This window comes from Coregonus lavaretus (assembly GCF_964263955.1).
Source record: "Coregonus lavaretus genome assembly, chromosome: 1".
In the NCBI taxonomy this organism is placed as follows: Eukaryota; Metazoa; Chordata; class Actinopteri; order Salmoniformes; family Salmonidae; genus Coregonus; species Coregonus lavaretus.
In genome coordinates this window covers 46,945,689-46,966,795 of record NC_139988.1, presented here as the reverse complement: position 1 = coordinate 46,966,795, position 21,107 = coordinate 46,945,689, and the positions used below count along the sequence as shown (strand labels likewise).

The window sequence follows — 21,107 nt, the reverse complement described above, 5'->3', positions numbered from 1 at the left end:
GAATTTGGCCTTGTTTTTGTGTGTGGCTTTGGTTTAAATTGCCAATTTATTTAGCAGTCTGCCATTACTGCACAAATAGCGATCAACTGAATTCTCTGTGTGATTACTCTCTGCAGATAAGCCATTTATCAGGGTTGTTTGTTATAGTTTAGATATAAAAATAGCAATAATAGCAGCACTAGCAGTACGGGCCTACGCACACAAATCAGCAGCATACTGTAATCCGGTATAGCGGTAGCTAGCAAGCTATAGAAGGCCTATGTTCCATGGTGCTCAGGGTAGGCCTATATGTCTGTCTTTTTGTGTATCCAGTGCCCGTGAGCTGTCATGAACTCGTCGTTCCCCAGTATGTTGTGTGTCATAAACCACCCAGCCTGAGTCTCTAAGCCTTTACAGTGCTGGACATTTCTCCCAGTGGACTCACAAACTGTGGGCTGGGACTCTGATCTGGACCCCCTGGCTGTCTCTCTGACCCCTCTGTTGTCCCTAGAATTGGGACATGCGGATGGTGATGTGGCCCCAAAGGGTTGGCCCATCTGCATGTGCTGCAGCTGCTTACTCCATATCACTAGTGTCAGTCACCATTCTACTGTACACTCCCACAGGCAGCCATGGACCCCTAGACACTGATCTAAGGTCACCTTTGCCTTTTGTGTGTGTGGGGTAAACTGATCATAGATCTGTGTGCCTAAGGGGAACATCTACACAGAGTGTCTGTGTTATGGAGTTCTCAGTTCTGTAATATGCTGTCTCACTTGTACTCTCCGGCCCTTTACTAGATCAGGAGTCAATCTCCAAGCCTCCATCCCCAAGGCCTGTTCCATGTGTTTTCAAAGCAGGATAAAACATTGAGGCAGACAGAATGAATGGAAGCAGCAGAAGAGAAGTGGTCAGAGGGGAGGATACAGTAGTAAGTGGACAGACTGGGATTGCGTGGGAAGCAGCCTGAGATGTTTGGCCAATTGAGAGAGCAGAGCAGTGACAGTCCCAACTGTCACAGAGCTATGCTGGCTGCTGTTAAGCCTGCAGCCATTGATTTAAGACTTCTAATCAGATTAATGAGATAAAGGAGTTGAGGAGGGCAGGCTGAATCTGATGCTGAGGGAGAGATGAGATGAGGATGTCTCTACTTTGGCCTCCAGGAGGGGGCTGGAGCTGTTGTGACAGAGGGGTGTGTGTGTGTGTAATTGGTGTGACTCATTGGTGCATGACTAGTGTGAGAACCCAGGGTGAGATCTGAGACACTGCCATGGCCTGAGAGCCATGTCTCCCATACCAATACATACCACAGTATATACAACACAGTATGCACTGAGTATACAAAACATTAGGAACACCTTCCTAATATTGAGTTGCACCCACCCCCCTTTTGCCCTCAGAACAGCCTCAATTCATCGGGGCATGGACTATACAAGATGTCGAAAGCATTCCACAGTGATGCTGGGCCATGTTGACTCCAATGCTTCCCACAGTTGTATTATGTTGGCTGGGTGTTCTTTGGGTGGTGGACCATTCTTGATACACACGGGAAACTGTTGAGCGTAAAGAAAACCAGCAGCGTTGCAGTTCTTGACACAAACCGGTGAGCCTGGCACCTACTACCATACCCCGTTCAAAGGCACGTAAATATTTTGTCTTGTCCATTCACCCTCTGAATGGCACACAGACACAATCCATGTCTCAATTGTCTCAAGGCTTAAGAATCCTTCTTTAACCTGCCTCCTCCCCTTCATCTACACTGATTGAAGTGGATTTAACAAGTGACATCAATAAGGGATCATAGTTTTCACCTGGATTCACCTGGTCAGTCTGTCATGGAAAGAGCAGGTGTTCTTAATGTTTTGTATACTCAGTGTATACCCAAAATACGCTCACACTAAATGCATACTATCTTCACGTCAGATCACACACACTTACAGTACTGTTAAACACAAGAATTTAGCTTTGCATTTTTAAAGATAATTTCCTGTAATTATACACATTTTGCCATGCTTATGCCCTGTTCTTATGCTATCTGAGTGACTCAAACGTTACAACAAAATCAATGGGGCCCCATGCCATGACATTTTTTGAATTTTAGATTCTCCCTGACTGTCTAGTTTTTATTTTGGTGATTGTTAGTTCTCAAAGATTATCTTATTTAAAAAATATTCATATTTTGAAGTTGGGAGGGTGTGCACGAACATACAGTACGAATGAATGTGTGTTTGTGTGTAAATATGTTTACTGTTTATGTCCCAGGTGTGTTCTATATTTGTGTATTTCAGAGAGCAGCTATGTGCCTCTTGTTCCCCCTCCAACTACATCACTATACATTAATAGCCTGTGTGAATAAAACAGTTTCTTCCTGTCAATGCAATTAAATCTCTGTATGTGAAGACTGCGCCGATAGACATGGCCACCTTGTTTCAGGCTCCTAAGCAACTTTGCAGAAAAGATAATGGAGCAATATACAGTGCATTCTGAAAGTGTTCAGACCCCTTGACTTTTTCCACATTTTGTTACATTACAGCCTTATTCTAAAATTGATTAAATCGTTTTTCCCCCTCATCAATCTACACACAATACCCCATAATGACAAAGCAAAAACAGGTTTTTGAAAATGTATAATAAAAAAAGCAGGAAATATCACATTTACGTAAGTATTCAGACCCTTTACTCAGTACTTTGTTGAAGCACCTCTGGCAGCGATTAAAGCCTCGAGTCTTCTTGGGGGTTATGACTTTACAAGCTTGGCAAACCTATATTTGGGGAGCTTCTCCCATTCTTCTCTGCAGATCCTCTCAAGCTCTCAGGTTGGATGGGGAGCGTCGCTGCACAGCTATTTTCAGATCTCTCCAGAGATGTTCGATCGGGTTCAAGTCCGGGCCACTCAAGGACATTCAGAGACTTGTCCCAAAGCCACTCCTGCGTTCTGTTGGCTGTGTGCTTAGGGTCGTTGTCCTGTTGGAAGGTGAACCTTCGCCCCAGTCTGAGGTCCTGAGCACTCTGGAGCAGGTTTTCATCAAGGATCTCGCTGTACTTTGCTCCGTTCATCTTTCCCTCGATCCTGACTAGTCTCCCAGTCCCTGCCGCTAAGAAACATCCCCACAGTATGATGCTGCCACCACCATGCTTCACCGTAGGGATGGTGCCAGGTTTCCTCCAGACGTGACGCTTGGCATTCAGGCCAAAGAGTTCAATCTTGGTTTCATCAGACCAGAGAATCTTGTTTCTCATGGTCTGAGTCCTTTAGGTGCCTTTTGGCAAACTCCAAGCGGGCTGTCATGTGCCTTTTACTGAGGAGTGGCTTCCGTCTGGCCACTCTACCATAAAGGCCTGATTGGTGGAGTGCTGCAGAGATGGTTGTCCTTCTGGGAGGTTCTCCCATCTCCACAGAAGAACTCTGGAGCTCTGTCAGAGTGACCATCAGGTTCTTGGTCACCTCTCTGATAAAGGCCCTTCTCCCAGATTGCTCAATTTGGTCGGGCGGCCAGCTCTAGGAAGAGTCTTGGTGGTTCCAAACTTCTTCCATTTAAGAATGATTGAGGCCACTGTGTTCTTGGGGACCTTCAATGCTGCAGAAATGTTTTGCTACCCTTCCCCAGATCTCTGCCTCGACACAATCCTGTCTCGGAGCTCTACGGACAATTCCTTCGACCTCATGGCTTGGTTTTTGCTCTGACATGCGCTGTCAGCTGTGGGACCTTATATATAGTTGAAGTCGGACGTTTACATTCACCTTAGCCAAAAACATTTAAACTTAGTTTTTCACAATTCCTGACATTTAATCCTAGTAAAATTCCCTGTTTTAGGTCAGTTAGGATCACCACTTTATTTTAAGAATGTGAAATGTCTGAATAATTGTAGAGAGAATTATTTATTTCAGCTTTTATTTATTGAATCACATTCCCAGTGGGTCAGAAGTGTACATACACTCAATTAGTATTTGGTAGCATTGCTTTTAAGTTGTTTAACTTGGGTCAAACATTTCGGGTAGCCTTCCACAAGCTTCCCACAATAATTTGGGTGAATTTCTGCCCATTCCTCCAGACATTGCTGGTGTAACTGAGTCAGGTTTGTAGGCCTCCTTGCTCGCACACGCTTTTTCAGTTCTGCCCACACATTTTCTATAGGCTTGAGGTCAGGGCTTTGTGATGGCCACTCCAATACCTTGACTTTGTTGACCTTAAGCCATTTTGCCACAACTTTGGAAGTATGCTTGGGGTCATTGTCCATTTGGAAGACCCATTTCAAATCAAATCAAATCAAATTTTATTGGTCACATGTGCCGAATACAACAGGTGCAGACATTACAGTGAAATGCTTACTTACAGCCCTTAACCAACAGTGCATTTATTTTTAACAAAGAAAGTAAAAATAAAACAACAACAAAAAAAGTGTTGAGAAAAAAAGAGCAGAAGTAAAATAAAATAACAGTAGGGAGGCTATATATACAGGGGGGTACCGGTGCAGAGTCAATGTGCGGGGGCACCGGCTAGTTGAGGTAGTTGAAGTAATATGTACATGTGGGTAGAGTTAAAGTGACTATGCATAAATAATTAACAGAGTAGCAGCAGCGTAAAAAGGATGGGGTGGGGGGGCAGTGCAAATAGTCCGGGTAGCCATGATTAGCTGTTCAGGAGTCTTATGGCTTGGGGGTAGAAGCTGTTGAGAAGTCTTTTGGACCTAGACTTGGCACTCCGGTACCGCTTGCCGTGCGGTAGCAGAGAGAACAGTCTATGACTAGGGTGGCTGGAGTCTTTGACAATTTTGAGGGCCTTCCTCTGACACCGCCTGGTATAGAGGTCCTGGATGGCAGGAAGCTTGGCCCCAGTGATGTACTGGGCCGTACGCACTACCCTCTGTAGTGCCTTGCGGTCGGAGGCCAAGCAGTTGCCATACCAGGCCGTGATGCAACCAGTCAGGATGCTCTCGATGGTGCAGCTGTAGAATTTTTTGAGGATCTGAGGACCCATGCCAAATCTTTTCAGTCTCCTGAGGGGGAATAGGCTTTGTCGTGCCCTCTTCATGACTGTCTTGGTGTGTGTGGACCATGATAGTTCGTTGGTGATGTGGACACCAAGGAACTTGAAGCTCTCAACTTGTTCCACTACAGCCCCGTCGATGAGAATGGGGGCGTGCTCAGTCCTCTTTTTTTTCCTGTAGTCCACAATCATCTTGTTTCTCTTGATCACGTTGAGGGAGAGGTTGTTATCCTGGCACCACACGGCCAGGTCTCTGACCTCCTCCCTATAGGCTGTCTCATCGTTGTCGGTGATCAGGCCTACCACTGTTGTGTCGTCGGCAAACTTAATGATGGTGTTGGAGTCGTGCCTGGCCATGCAGTCATGGGTGAACAGAGAGTACAGGAGGGGCTGAGCACGCACCCCTGAGGGGCCCCCGTGTTGAGGATCAGTGTGGCAGATGTGTTGTTACCTACCCTTACCACCTGGGGGCGGCCCGTCAGGAAGTCCAGGATCCAGTTGCAGAGGGAGGTGTTTAGTCCCAGGATCCTTAGCTTAGTGATGAGCTTAGAGGGCACTATGGTGTTGAATGCAACCAAGCTTATTTGCAACCAAGCTTTAACTTCCTGACTGATGTCTTGAGATGTTGCTTCAATATATCCACATAATTTTCCTTCCTCATGATGCCATCTATTTTGTGAAGTGCACCAGTCCCTCCTGCAGCAAAGCACCCCCACAGCATGATGCTGCCACCCCCGTGCTTCACGGTTGGGATGTTTCTTAGCGGCAGGGACTGGGAGACTAGTCAGGATCGAGGGAAAGATGAACGGAGCAAAGTACAGCGAGATCCTTGATGAAAACCTGCTCCAGAGTGCTCAGGACCTCAGACTGGGGCGAAGGTTCACCTTCCAACAGGACAATGACCCTAAGCACACAGCCAACAGAACGCAGGAGTGGCTTTGGGAAAAGTCTCTGAATGTCCTTGAGTGGCCCGGACTTGAACCCGATCGAACATCTCTGGAGAGATCTGAAAATAGCTGTGCAGCGACGCTCCCCATCCAACCTGAGAGAGCTTGAGAGGATCTGCAGAGAAGAATGGGAGAAGCTCCCCAAATACAGGTTTGCCAAGCTTGTAAAGTCATACCCCCCAAGAAGACTCAAGGCTTTAATCGCTGCCAGAGGTGCTTCAACAAAGTACTGAGTAAATGGTCTGAATACTTACGTAAATGTGATATTTCCTGCTTTTTTTTATTATACATTTTCAAAATTTTCAAAAACCTGTTTTTGCTTTGTCATTATGGGGTATTGTTTGTAGATTGATGAGGGGGAAAAACGATTTAATCAATTTTAGAATAAGGCTGTAATGTAACAAAATGTGGAAAAAGTCAAGGGGTCTGAACACTTTCAGAATGCACTGTATATTGCTCCATTATCTTTTCTGCAAAGTTGCTTAGGAGCCTGAAACAAGGTGGCCATGTCTATCGGCGCAGTCTTCACATACAGAGATTTAATTGCATTGACAGGAAGAAACTGTTTTATTCACACAGGCTATTAATGTATAGTGATGTAGTTGGAGGGGGAACAAGAGGCACATAGCTGCTCTCTGAAATACACAAATATAGAACACACCTGGGACATAAACAGTAAACATATTTACACACAAACACACATTCATTCGTACTGTATGTTCGTGCACACCCTCCCAACTTCAAAACACCACACACACACACACACTAACACAGTGTTGACCGTGCCGCTTTTCCGCTAAGATTATAGCCTTGCACTGCCTCCTCAGTACTGGCTGCCAGACCGACACACACACATACCGACACACACTGACACCGACACAGGCGGTGTCAGAGGAAGGCCCTCAAAATTGTCAAAGACTCCAGTCACCCTAGTCATAGACTGTTCTCTCTGCTACCGCACGGCAAGCGGTACCGGAGTGCCAAGTCTAGGTCCAAAAGACTTCTCAACAGCTTCTACCCCCAAGCCATAAGACTCCTGAACAGCTAATCATGGCTACCCGGACTATTTGCACTGCCCCCCCACCCCATCCTTTTTACGCTGCTGCTACTCTGTTAAGTATTTATGCATAGTCACTTTAACTCTACCCACATGTACATATTACCTCAACTAGCCGGTGCCCCCGCACATTGACTATGCAACGGTACCCCCCTGTATATATAGCCTCCCTACTGTCACTTTATTCTATTGTATATATAGCCTCCCTACTGTCACTTTATTTTTTACTTCTGCTCTTTTTTTCTCAACACTTTTTTGTTGTTTTATTCTTACTTTTTTGTTTAAAATAAATGCACTGTTGGTTAAGGGCTGTAAGTAAGCATTTCACTGTAATGTCTGCACCTGTTGTATTCGGCGCATGTGACCAATAAAATTTGATTTGATTTGATTTGATTTGAAACACACACACAGAGCCACCAGGCCTTCCACCTATGCGAAGGCCAATGGCAATGCCCACTTCAACCTTACCTCATGTTCAACCAAACCCCAGTGACTATACATACGACTTATCTACTAATCTCCCGCATAGGGTAATGTATTTTATTTCCTTCTTGATTCCTATTTTGGCTACTACTGCATTATTATTGTCGAGGAGATAAAATTGCCTATTTATTCAAACTGGGGCAGTAGTAGTTGTTTTTTTCATGGCCGGTGATTACATATTTACATAGCTCTCTGTATGCACAGTTGATTTAGCCCTATGCCAGTTCCTCCAGAGCGTGTTTGCTGGAGGCCTTTTGAAAATGTGGCAGCAGTAGGCCTAGCCAAGGCCAGTGGATCAGCCGCAAGTCAGGGTCGCAGTGATGTCATTCACACACGACTCCTGCCAGACAGGTGGTCATGATACGGTTGTTACTAGTTACCACAGCCACAAAGTCAAAATTGGCTATCGTAAAAAATCATGAAAACAAAAATGTGCTTTTTGGTCTTAATTTAAAGTTAGGGTTAGGCATAAGGTTAGCAGTGTGGTAAAGGGTTAGGTTTAAAATATGATTTTAAGAAGATGCAGATTCATGCGGTTTATTACATGAACACCAACAACGTTGCGTGTGGGAATGGAACGCGGCGGTGGTAGAAGGAACACAGCAGAATCCCATAGAATAACGACAGTCCCTCAACACATACTTCCTGTGTTTGGCTGCTGGGATTCACTGAGCCTGATTATTGTCAGTGGTGCTTTCCTAGCTGGGGTTTGTATTGGTTCAATCTACTCTTCATCACTCCAGGGCCGCTTTCCCCTGCCTGGTAAAATATACTCCTCATTCCCCTGTTTTGTCATGGCTCTGCTGGCGTAATGGAAAACCTCAGCCCCCTTGCGCTCTCTATCTCTTTCTTTCTCTTTCTCCCCCCTTCACTCCCATTCTTTCTCCCCCTCTCTCTCCACCTCCATGGTTACCTCATTCCCTCCTCATCTCCAGCCGGCTGCCCTAGTGTTTGCATGGCACTCCTCCATGGAGAGATTACCGGGGCCCCGGTGGTTTTGCCGTAGCAGTAGCGAACCAGGTAAAAGTGTAAATATTGTGGCATCTCTGTCTCTCTCTGTCTCCCTCTCCCTGTCTATCTCGCACTCTCCCGCTCTATCTCTCTCCCTTTCTCTATCTCTCTATCTCTCTGTCGCTCTCTATCTATCTCTCTCCCTCCCCTCCTTTGTCCCTGCGCTAGCGCTCCGCTGCGACGGATGGCCTGCTTAATGAAGTGCCATCTCTAATCTTTAAATATTTAGTCTGCTTTAATGAGGGAGATTATATTTGAATGTTTTTCTCTCTGGGAGGCTGATGATGAAGGGAGGAATAATTTTTTGCTCCTCTGTCTCGGAGCCACCGAGCAGTCTTGGTGTGTGCTCTTCTTTCTTCTCAACTAAGACCCTGGTCTCAAACTCAATGTAGATATTTTTAGCCATCAATCTGACTAACAAAGCCATGCCTGCCAGTGCTGTGTATTTGCATTGCTTTCCAGGAACTGTCAAGCTATTGAATGACAGGAGGGAGCGAGTTCTGTGAAATACATTTGCTAGTCAAAGGTAATCAAGTTAAACTAAGTCACCATAAATGGAAAGACCTAAACAAAAGATTACAGTAATTCTCTTCTGTTTCCCGTCTATGAGAAGAGCTCCCTCGTCTGTCTGTCTATCATAGGCTGAAATGGGGAAATTCATTTTACTATGACAGTCGGTGCTGGCTCACACAGCAGTCCGTGTTATGATCTACTCATAAATCCAATAGAGCGTTGTTAGTCAGGAAGAGATAATTATCAGAATGGTTGGAGTATTGTTCATGGTTTTTCTATGAGCTCCATGTATTAACTATCATTTCCTTTAGATGATGACCTTTGCTGTTTTATTACTGCACTCAATTGTGAACATGTTGTAGTTGAACATTAGCTGAGGTTTATGGTCAATTCAAGTGATAGATACTATTTTAAATACTATAGATTACCACTTTTTCTGCTTTCATGGGCTTTGTAGCACCCTTGGGGCCAGTTTCCCAAACTAAAAAGCATGCTCAATGGAGAATCTACATTGTAATTGCCCTTAAGTCCAGGACTAGGTTTAATCTGTATCTGGGAAACCGGCCCAGTTTTAACACCCCAAATTTAAACGATTATTTAAAAAATATAGTCGAGCATGTTCTAATCTATCTATTACCATAGACTCCTTGCCTGGCCTCCAGCTAAAGAGAAAATATCCACAGTGGTTGAAGCCAGACAAACTCCATGGCAACGAATGAGAAAGTCATGAAAAGAGGGGCTTATCTGAGTCCAGAACACTCCTTTATAGTCCTGCGGTATGAAAAGAGGAGAGAGCTCTTTTATCGACCCTCATACAAATTCATAACACTTTACACAAACACACACAAAGTTCAGCTTTCATGTAACACTGGGAGAAACCGGCAGATCTGTTTCTCTCGTCTTTGCTGAACAACCTTGTTCCAAGTTCACTCAACAACAAGGAACAAACGTGCAGAGAAATACAACAGACTCTCCTGCCTGCTTGTTTCATGTTGGGTGTCAGCGCTGCTCACAGTCTACCGGGTGTGCTGTTCTGTTGGAACCCCTTGGGGGGATGGATGGATGGATGGATGGAGAGAGGGAGGGAGGGAGGGAGGGCATTGCCTCCCAGAATTTGATGGTCAGCATTCCTCTGATTGGGTTTTTGGGTGCGTGACCCCGGGGTCCGAACGGAGGAGGGTTGAAGAGGGGGAGGACTTCATGTTTTCCTTTCTTCCCTTTGTTCCGTCTGCTTTTTGGTTCAGAGAGAAAACACAGTGGTTCTCGCCCCTCTTGATATTCCAGTAGATGGACACGCATCTGATCAACGCAACAGGCTTCTGGATCCATCCTTCAAGCTGGGTGAATTACACACTCATATACAGTTTCTCTCAATTAATTCGATCCAATTCAGGCCAGCCATGTACCCTAATCTATGGACCCTATGCGTTATTTAGGATGGAGATAAAAATGAATGGTAACCTCCACTTAAAGTATTTAATTGTCAAACCTGGATCTCCAAGAGCAACGTTTTAAGTCTATTGCACTCAGTCTTGCCATTGGCCCTCACATAATGCAGTTTGAGGCTTCGCTTTTCTGACCCCATTTATCAGAGCTTCTTTCTCTACCCTCCAGTCAGGCTCTTTGTAAGTGTTGGATGGATAAGTCATAGGTTAGACTGACCATGAGGCAGCACACCTGTGGGTGAATAAATAAGCCACCCCTGGGGCCACAGCAACAATCCCCTGCCCCTCTCTCCTGTTGCCTTCAAAGGAGCCCAGTCACTGTGTTACTGTGGGCCTATCTCCCCCTGCTGGTGGGATGATAGTCAGTACATTGCATGTACTGACATTGTAGGATGAAGTTTTTTGCCACTAGACAATGATGTAAGTATTGCGTTTCCCCCCTAATGGTTAAAGATATGATTGGGGTAGGGTAATCTGATCCTAGACCTGTGTCTTAGGTCAACTCCTCATCAGCTTGCCTGGATGGAGCTGTAGAATGTGGGTGGAATGTGAGGCATCAGTAGAAACAGCAGTCTCCCACCAGGCCCTCTGGTATACCGTAGCCTCAGGTCAGGGGCCAGTCGAGTAGTGTGGACAGGATGCATGCTGGTCCTTAATAGAGACGCTCGTAAGAGCAGACCCAGGTGTAGGACTGCCATCGCTGAACAACACAGCTGGGGTTGTCAATCAATGGTGTGTGTGCTTGCGTAAGCTGGAGCCCTATTCGTTATTATACAATCTTGCAGCATTCTTAAACCCTCTCTACATCTAATAACCTCTGTTATCGTCAGATCTGTCATTCCCTTTGCCCTCTGCTTCCCTGTGTTATCTCTCCTCATCTAAAAACACATGGCTGCACTCTTCAGAGTATAGAGTAAAGAAAATACGTAAATAATTTAAAACGAACAAATTAATAACAGGGCATCTGTCCGGCATATGGCTCGTTTGGTATGTAATGCTCTGTGTGATTGAAGTGTTATCAGGGACTTTCCAACCCAGGAACCCATCTGGTCCTGTGATAGAGGTCGTCAGTCCCCTCATTTCCACTCTTTATCTGCATGCCATTCTTGATGTTCCAGATCGGCGCTCCTTCAGGATGAGCTTGTTCAATTGTTTGTTTTTGATGCCCAATATACTGTCTTGCGCACTTTATATCTCTTTCACACACACACATGCACACACCTTTGAGCGAGAACCCCCCACATACCTCCCCAGCTCCCACCTACAGCCCTGTGTGTGTCGCTGATCCAGTCTGCAGCAGGGTGGGGGTCTGGGGTGGGGGTCTGTGGGATTAGTAGTCGGAGTCTCTCCTTCTCTCTGTAGTTTAGTCCTCCCTCCCAAGTGTGAGCCAGACTAGCCCGGGGTGAGGAGGAGGGCCTAATGTGGTTCAAGCCTTCTCCTCCAATACTCAGCAGCCCCAGCATTTAGGCTTTATATAAGCTGCTCAGGGCGATAGCCCCAGGGCCACTACTACTGACTACTGACAGGAGGCAGCTGGAGAGGAGCGGCCTCTATAAACTATTATACAAGGAGGAGAGGAGCAGGAAGCTCAATGAATCAGTTCGGCCTTGGTGTGAAATGGTCAGTGACCAGCTGACTCCCTATCTCCTCTCCCCCACATCGTTGGGCTAAACCGTCCTGGCCCTGCTTTTGGGGCCGGTTTCTGTCTTAAATGTCAGCTGTAAAATCTGTCAGATTCACTGGTAGCCCTGTGGGACTCAGGGTTGTGTTCAGGGTCAAACGCTCGGTCTCTTTCTGTTTTTCTCTCTCTTACCCAAAGGCTAGTCTGTGTGGCTGGGAGGATGACTGGGCTCTATGTAAATAGAAGATGCACTGAACATCCACTCTTTAGATGGGAAAATCTCAGCACTGCATTCACATATTCTCTTTCTCTCTCTCCCTCACAGGTCTCCCTGCCTGACCGACCTCGTCAGATTAGACACACACACCAGTTTTCAGGTGAGACCTCTCTGCTTCCTCCTATATTAACACCACCTCAAACCTACCACCTGTTATATACCTCTGTTTACCCCCCCAGTCTCAGTCAGAGCCTTAGCCTAGTTGTTATGAAACTTTTCCAGGTATGACCACCACTTCTCTACAGAGAGCAGTAGTAACAAAACTTAACTTCAGAGGACAAGGTGACACTGACCCATCTTTCCTTCATTAGCCCGCCCAACCCTGTGCCTCCTCCTCACCCATCCACCCAGCCTCTGTGTCCCTGTGGGAGGAGTATCCTGTGTTGTTGTGATTTGTCTCCCTGCAGCCCCCCTGTTGGAGTGGAAGTGGTCAGCGAGGTGAGGCTGTTCTCAGGCTAAGAATAGAGCAGGTTCCTGTTTCAGGATGCGCTCCGTTCCCCCCGTTCACACTGAGGGTGATGGATTGGGTCTGCGTTGAGGGAGGGAGGTCCGCTCCAGGGCGCCACGTCTTTCAGAGGTTCTGTGTGGGGGGTAGAGGGTTGGGGGTTGTGGGGGGTTTCAGAGCGGAAGCACCATAAGGGCTCCTCTTGTTACATCATGGTCAGAGGGTCTCGGTCAGGATCTTTCTCTCTCCTTCCTAAAGTTCTTGCTTATCTTTTTCTTTGTCACTCCTCATTGTCCATTCTGGATCTCTCTCTCTGTCTGTGTGTTCTTCTCCCTCTGTGTTTTACTCCGTCTCTGTTTCTCTCGGTCAAGGTGCCTTTGTTAAAGCAGAGGCTTAGTTAGTACTTCTGAGGGAAAAATGATCCTTTAAGTGCTTGCCCAGGGAATGTAGCGTGGTGGTTGACATTGATCATGTCAGGGAAACTTTGATAGATTGCAGCATCCTGTTTATAATGCAGGGCTGTGAGCGTCTGTCTTGGCTTCGGACTCGATGTGTCTGTTTTTTTATAACGAACTGATATGGGCTGCTTGTTTTTCTCTTTGCAGTTAACCACATATTTGTATTTGCACTGTAGCACCATGTTGGCCTCCTCCAGTTTCCCCACAGTGATGAATGATCCAGCCAGTCTACAGGGACTGAGACACTGTTTCACTGCTGCTGTATGGATTTACGTGAGCTAGTCTCGTGACCTGGTCCGGTCCCATAGGGCTCAGTGGAATCAACCCAGCCCACTGCAGGTGGAATGCCTTAATTCTCCAGTGGCTCCCATGTAAGGCAGGTGTTGTTCTGGAGATATTTCCCAGTTTACTAACGCACTGACAGTGAGCGGCTCTCACGGCATTGAGTTCCCTGACCCCTCCCTCCGGAGCTACCACTGTGCTCCCTGCCTGTGTCTGTGTGTGACTGGCTGCAATCGTAAACAAAATCTTGTGCTCTGCAGCATTGGCCCACATTTGAGATTGTGAACACCCCCAGCCACCCACCCACACAGCCATATAAACATTCACGTTTAAGGTCAGAGTTTTCCTTTCACACCTGTAACGCTATCTTTGTGGAGGAAGAGAGTGCGGGGAGGTTCTGGCGTGGCTATTTTGGGATCCATGAGAAAAAGTGCTCATGACACAGGGCCTGGTTTTGAGTTGGGGGAGGGGACCTGATGGAAAAACCATAAGGCTGCAATCTTTAAGCCATATGGAAGCATCATAAAATCAGATGATCAGTCAGCTGACCCTGCCTCATGGTTGTGTTCCGACTCGTTCTCTGAAGACGTAGGGTTTTGGGCCACTGTCGGCACAAAGACGTTGTGTACCCACAGGGAACAACTCAAAGTCCGACAGGACGTTTCACCCTCAAGGTTTTACAGCTGCCTTTGATTTATGATGCTGTTAGCTGAGCAGTTTTTCAAAGTGCAAACAAATTATTATTGTATATCAATGTCAAGTTAACATTTATTATTTGTACTTTTAATTGAATTGCTGTCTTTGTTTGCCCTGCTTCACCACTTTTCCTTCTATTTCTGTTTTGCGTTGTCATGAGAAAGACATTATCCTGAGGACACATTTTGGATATGAGAACATGGTGTGATCTGACGTGCACTAACCCTACTCTCTCCCTCCCTTTCTCTCTTTCTGCATCTCATTCAGGCTTGTTCCCCTCTGCCGCCCCCAAGATGAGCAGGTTGAGCCTCCACAGGGGGCAGTGCTCAGGGCTGAGCCCCAGCCCCGCCAACCCCCAGCCGAGAAGCTGGTGAACCCAACGCACATGCACAGCAGTGCAGCCACGCACACACACAACCTGAGAGCAGGAGCCACACACCCACGATAGGGTCGAGATACAACCAGCATCTCCTGATAACGGTCGTGTTTACGTGTGTACAATGGAGTGGTGTGGTGTTCAGTAACGGAGAAAGGAGAGAGGAGAGAACTGCTGATCCGCCGAGAGGAGAGGAGGGGAGCGGAGGAGGTGTGTGTGAGGAACACACAGAGAGAGAAACCCAATCCTCTTAGGTAGCAGAGCTGAGAGCTGAGGACGGGCGAGCCTGGGAGCCAGAGAAAGAAAACGAGTGAGAGAGAGAGGGAGGAGAGTGCAGAGGTAGAGGGAGCCCTAAGTCCAGCGCAGACTGAGTCAGAGCAGCCAGCCAGTCAGGCAGCGCGTCCTGCATCCAGAGAGGTGGAGAGACGAGCAGGGCCACAGACGGAGAGTCATGGGCTATGGGGGCCATGCTGACCTAGTGTAAATGGCTATTCCTCAGCACAGCTTGGTGCCAGTGTCTGCTGCTCAACCCTCCCCCTCCTCCTCTTCCTCCTCTTGTGTCCCTGCCCACTGCTGTGCCCCGGTGCTGTTCGTCCCCGGCGCTGCCTTCTGCTCTGCGCCTGCCCTGTTGTGCTGCGGTCATGGTGGCCAGCCTGTGGAAGCTGGTGCGGGGCGTCAGGCAACTGGAGCTCCATCGCCTCATCCTTGTGCTCATCGTCTTCTGCCTCCTCTCCATGGCCTTCCTGGCCTACTACGTCAGCAACAGCCCCAAGATCAAGGAGGCCCCCCCGCTGCCCTTCAGTGACTGCGGGGGGGTGCCGGTGGCTGTGGGAGGGGGAGGGGGGCAACGGGCGCCCCTCTTCCTGCCTCGCTCGGGTCGACTGCGCCAGGTGAAGGCCATGGACAACTCTCGTACGGACCCGGTGGTGCTGGTTTTTGTGGAGAGCATCTACTCTCAGCTGGGCCAGGAGATCGTGGCCATCCTGGAGTCCAGCCGCTTCCGCTACCGCACTGAGATCGCCCCGGGGAAGGGAGACATGCCCACGCTGACGGAGCGCAACCGTGGCCGCTACGCCCTCGTTATCTACGAGAACTTGCTGAAGTACGTCAACCTGGATGCCTGGAACCGTGACCTGCTGGACAAGTACTGCGTGGAGTACAGTGTAGGCATCATCGGCTTCTTCAAGGCCAACGAGAACTCGCTGCTCAGCGCCCAGCTCAAGGGCTTCCCTCTCTTCCTGCACTCCCACCTGGGCCTGAGGGACTACCGCATCAACCCCAACGCCCCACTGCTCTACATCACCAGACCTAATGAAGTGGAGCAGGGCCCCCTGCCCGGGGACGACTGGACCGTGTTCCAATCCAACCACTCCACCTACGAGCCTGTCCTCCTGGCCGGTACCAAGTCCTCTGACACTCTGGCCCACCTGGGGCCGCTCAGGGCTATGCACGCCACTGTGGTCCAGGACCTGGGGCTCCACGACGGCATCCAGAGAGTCCTGTTTGGAAACAACCTGTCCTACTGGCTGCACAAGCTGGTGTTTGTGGACGCCATCGCCTACCTGACGGGCAAGCGGCTCTGCCTCTCGCTGGATCGCCACCTGCTGGTGGACGTGGATGACATATTCGTGGGCAAGGAGGGCACCCGCATGAAGGTGACCGACGTAGAGGTGGGTTCACTCTGTCTTTTTTTCTCTCACACACTCCCTCTCACAGTAGGCATGTATGTGAGGCTCAATTCATTTGCCTAGGTTCACTGTCAGTGGTAATTAATATTGTGTAAAGATGTATTATTAATTATGCAGAAACACAGAATATTCCAAAAAGGAACATTATGTCAGTCTGTTACCTTAACTAGTATATATGTTTCTGTTAAAGCATCCTTTGATGATTTTAAGGAAGTGCTTCTTTCCTACCCCTTGCACCATGGGACACAGGGTTGAAGATATTGATTTCCAATGCGATTCTCCATAAGGTGTGACTTGCTTCTAAGGCAAGGCCTAATAAAGGCTAGCATTTATTAGGATGAATCGCAACAGGATCTCTCTCTTCTGCCATTAGTCTCTTAAGTATTTTATCTGGTTGTTAGCATGCTACTGTGTCTAATAGGCCTGATTTACATGTGTTCACTTCACTTTGAGAAAACCACCACTGGACGACGTTAAGCCTTTTCCAGTCTTAAACAAAACCTTATTTGAAGTGACAAAAACAGATGTGTGAGAGTCTCCAGTACATTACAGCTCTCTTAATGGGTTTTCTCACCGCTCTATATAGCTGTTGAACACATTTAACCCATGTCAGCAGTTTGCAATGCAGAAAAGCGAGCCACGTTGCCTGGAGAGCCACTCTGCCAAATGCATCAAACTAAATTAACACAATTAATGGGAAATAATAGGAGTATTAATTAGGCTTTAGCATTGATAACAGGAATGCAGTTTAGAGAGTGATGGGGGATGGTACAAGGGGGCAAACTTGTCGCTTCAGCAAAAAGGGACCTGCTCACTCAGTGTGTCTCCTTCCCCACGAGTGGGAGGGGGGTGGCAGGGGGAGGTGCAGGCCAACCACGAGTTAATGAGCCTGTCATCAACTCAACCTGACAAGGTTGGTACCAGGCAGTTGCATAAATAAGGTAGGAAGGAGAAATGTACTGTTGGCACCGCCGCAGTGTTTAGTTATCACACCACCGATTAGACATTTCTGCTTAATTGCTCCTGTGGAAATTGTATAAGTAATAGACCATTTACGTCTTAGGCAGCCGAGTCAGGTACATGCATGGTCTTGAGGCCATCGCTAAACGGCGAAAACAACATTACATTACGGGTATAAATGGATTAATTGTGGAGCGCAGGATAGAACAGCCAAGGGAGTATAGTCGGAAGAATGGCCCATTGACTTTGCTCACCTCAATCTCTGAACAGAAGTGGTCCTCTCTGAAAGGAATTGGCCAACTTGGTCTCTCGAGCATCAAGTCAATGGAACCACTTACTACTTTCTAATATGTTAAAGATGCTGAAATGTATGTGCTGACTTTCCAAATAACGTTTCCACCACAGTATATTGATCCGGACAGTTACACTACATGACCAAAGGTATGTGGACACCTGCTTGTCGAACATATCATTCCAAAATGATTAGCATTAATATGGAGTTGGTACCCCCCCCTTTGCTGCTATAACAGCCTCCACTCTTCTGGGAAGGCTTTCCACTAGATGTTGGAACACAAGATAATTAGTGAGGTCGGGCACTGATGTTGGGTGATTAGGCCTGGCTCGCAGTCGGCATTCCAATTAATCCCAAAGGTGTTCAAAGGGGTTGAGGTCAGGGCTCTGTACAGGCCAGTCAAGTTCTTCCACAATGATCTCGACAAACCATTTCTGTATGGACCTCGCTTTGGGGCATTGTCATGTTGAAACAGGAAAGGGCCTTCCCCAAACTGTTGCCACAAAGTTGGAAGCACAGAATTGTCTAGAATGTCATTGTATGCTGTAGCGTTAAGATTTCCCTTCACTGGAACTAAGGGGCCTAGCCCGAACCATGAAAACAGCCCCAGACCATTATTCCTCCTCCACCAAACTTTACAGTTGTCACTATGCATTGGGGCAGGTAGCGTTCTCCTGGCATCCACCAAACTCAGATTCGTCCGTCGGATTGCCAGATGGTGAAGCATGATTCATCACTCCAGAGGGCGAGTTTCCACTGCGCCAGAGTCCAATGGTGGCAAGCTTTACACCACTCCAGCCGACACTTGGCATTGCGCATGGTGATTTTAGGCTTGTGTGCGGCTGCTCGGCCATGGAAACCTATTTCATGAAGCTCCCAACGAACAGTTCTTGTGCTGACGTTGCTTCCAGAGGCAGTTTGGAACTCGGTAGTGAGTGTTACAACCGAGGACAGACGGTTTTTACGTGCTTCAGCACTCGGCAGTCCCGTTCTGTGAGCTTGTGTGGCCTACCACTTCTCTGCTGAGCCGTTGTTGCTCCTAGACATTTCCACTTCACAATAACAGCACTTCATGGGACAGCTCTAGTAGGGCAGAAATTTGACGGAATGACTTGTTGGAAAGGTGGCATCCTATGATGGTGCCACGTTGAAAGTCACTGAGCTCTTCAGTAAGGCCATTCTACTGCCAATGTGTGTCTATGGAGATTGCATGGCTGTGTGCTCGATTTTATACACATGCCGAATCCACTCAAATTGCCGAATCCACATACTCTTGTGTGTATATGTGGTCCTCTGTAGCTCAGCTGGTAGAGCACGGCGCTTGTAACGCCAAGGTAGTGGGTTCGATCCCCGGGACCACCCATACACAAAAAAAAAAAATGTATGCACGCATGACTGTAAGTCGCTTTGGATAAAAGCGTCTGCTAAATGGCATATTATTATTATATTTTATATTATATATATATAGTGTATTTTGTGCTGTATTAAGCTATTGTCATTTGTAGTTAAATCACATCAAGTGGGTGTAAAATGCATGTTAAACATGTATGGCTCCTCAGGGACCATGTTACTCACATGTAGTTCATTGCTACCAACCATTATTATTTTTTTAAATGTAAAGTCATTTAGCAGACACTCTTATCCAGAGCGACTTACAGTTAGTGAGTGCATACATTTATTTATTTTCATACTGGCCCCCCGTGGGAATCGAACCCACAACCCTGGCATTGCAAACGCCATGCTCTACCAACTGAGCTACATCCCTGCCGGCCATTCCCTCCCCTACCCTGGACGACGCTGGGCCAATTGTGCGCCGCCCCATGGGTCTCCCGGTCGTGGCCGGCTACGACAGAGCCTGGATTCGAACCAGGATCTCTAGTGGCACAGCTAGCACTGTGATGCAGTGCCTTAGACCACTGCGCCACTCGAGAGTTGATCCAACCATGTTGATCCTATTAACATTTGATGTTTTCCAAAGCAGTTTTCTAGATGGCATTTTAAAAACCAGTTACTTTCCCTAAGATTGGGTTGATAATCTCATTGGTTTTGGTCAGGTTTCTTCCGCCTGCCCCGACATGGTGTAAAAACGTTGTGGTTGTTGCCATGCAGACTATATTTTAATTACTGCTGTGTTGCCTTCCTACCACTACCACCTGGCCTCCTGTTCAACAAAGCAGCTTTAATCACCTCAAGCAGTTGTGAGACGAGGAGCAGGGCACAAACAAGGCATGGCTAAAGGAGTCCACATGCTTCCCAGCCGAAATAGTTCGGAAGAGATTGTGCATATATTATGGTGACGTTTTGGACATTTTCTTGAGGCAAGCTGAAATCGGTAGCCGACATCTACGCCCCTTTGTCGGTGATTGGTCAACAGTAGGGATTCTTCAGTAAAGTCTTTGTTGTCATTCAACGAGAGACGACTCGTTTTCATTCACATTTTTTTATTTAGAAATACTGCACCAAACTAGTTATATGTGAAATTGCGCGACTAAAATCTCCTCTGCAAAAACGTCCACATTTATGACAGATTTCTTGAGTTATCTTAGATTCATTCTGACTATTGTGAGGAAGTGTATACTGGCTACGGCGTCTCAAAATGGACAAACAGTTCTACTGCCGCTTTTTCTCGTTTTTCAAGAGAATGTCTTTTAAAGGTGTATGCGAGCACACTTGTTCAGTTCGCCTAGCCGACTTCGGCTAGCTGCCAGCCGAACTGAAGCATGCTGACGCCTTAATGGACCACTAATCTTGTCTATTCTCACTCTTGGGGTGCAGCCTCAGCACTGCGCTGACTCCTAAACACTAAAACTAATTTCCACACACACGCATACCCCTGTTCACTTTTTCATGGTGCGTTTGATATGGTTGACTCCTTCGACGTAACGTCAGCGATATTCTATTTGCTTTAGATGGTTGAGTTTACATATAGTGCCCTTGGATTGCTGCCATATTCACTCTGGTTGGATGGGTACTCTCTCACCTTAGCATCTCAAACAGGCATTTCTATATCTCTGCCAATATGGTAAATGGCAGCTGCTGATGTTTGTCCTTGGCCATGTCCCCTTTCATCCTCCTCCTGTTATGCAGGCCAGGTGGGAGTCCTGTTGACAGTCTAAGGTAGGGTCAGCCAATGCCCAGAGGCTTAAGTCAGATCATCACTGCAGGGTGAGGTTTTTAAGGCAGCCTGGGGAATTCACAATGTCTTTAGATTTTTCTAAAGACCAATTCAAGCATATTGAGGTCAATGATCTGTAGGCATAGCTGTCTCCTCATTTGATAAGGCAATTGAAGAATAAATAGAAGAGCACACAGAGGGTGGAGATCAGTTGCCGTGGAGACTGACTGACAAGTGCCCCCTGACCAACCCTTATACCCCACCCTCATTCTGTCCGTCTGCCTTTCTGCCTACCCCAGCTCTCCTTACCCCTACTCGTCTTTACAAGGTTGGCACCAAGTTCTGTCTGTGTGACCACAGGACAATGCCCCATACCTCATCCCCCTGTTTAGTTTAGCCTCTCTCAGTCCCCCATGTTCTTCTCAGTAACACTGAAGGCCTTTCGAAAGATGAGCAGTTGCTGTGGTGTTGGAG

At 47.3% G+C, this 21,107-nt stretch overlaps 1 protein-coding gene across 9 annotated transcripts in view; it reads left to right on the top strand.

The window, feature by feature from the left end:
* LOC311131426 (bifunctional heparan sulfate N-deacetylase/N-sulfotransferase 2-like) overlaps positions 1-21,107 on the top strand; it is a 176,958-nt gene that overhangs the window by 126,462 nt on the left and 29,389 nt on the right. For 3 of the 9 annotated variants that reach the window (XM_084164402.1, XM_084164406.1, XM_084164407.1), the window contains 2 exons: positions 12,370-12,421; positions 14,470-16,248. In XM_084164402.1, the coding sequence (XP_084020528.1) occupies positions 15,220-16,248 (1,029 nt within the window). In that variant the 5' untranslated portion in view covers positions 12,370-12,421; positions 14,470-15,219. Of the gene's footprint in view, positions 1-8,097; positions 8,475-12,369; positions 12,422-12,632; positions 12,760-13,400; positions 13,601-14,469; positions 16,249-21,107 lie in introns of those variants that run through there. The other 6 variants (XM_084164405.1, XM_084164408.1, XM_084164410.1 and 3 more) reach the window with 5 other exon arrangements.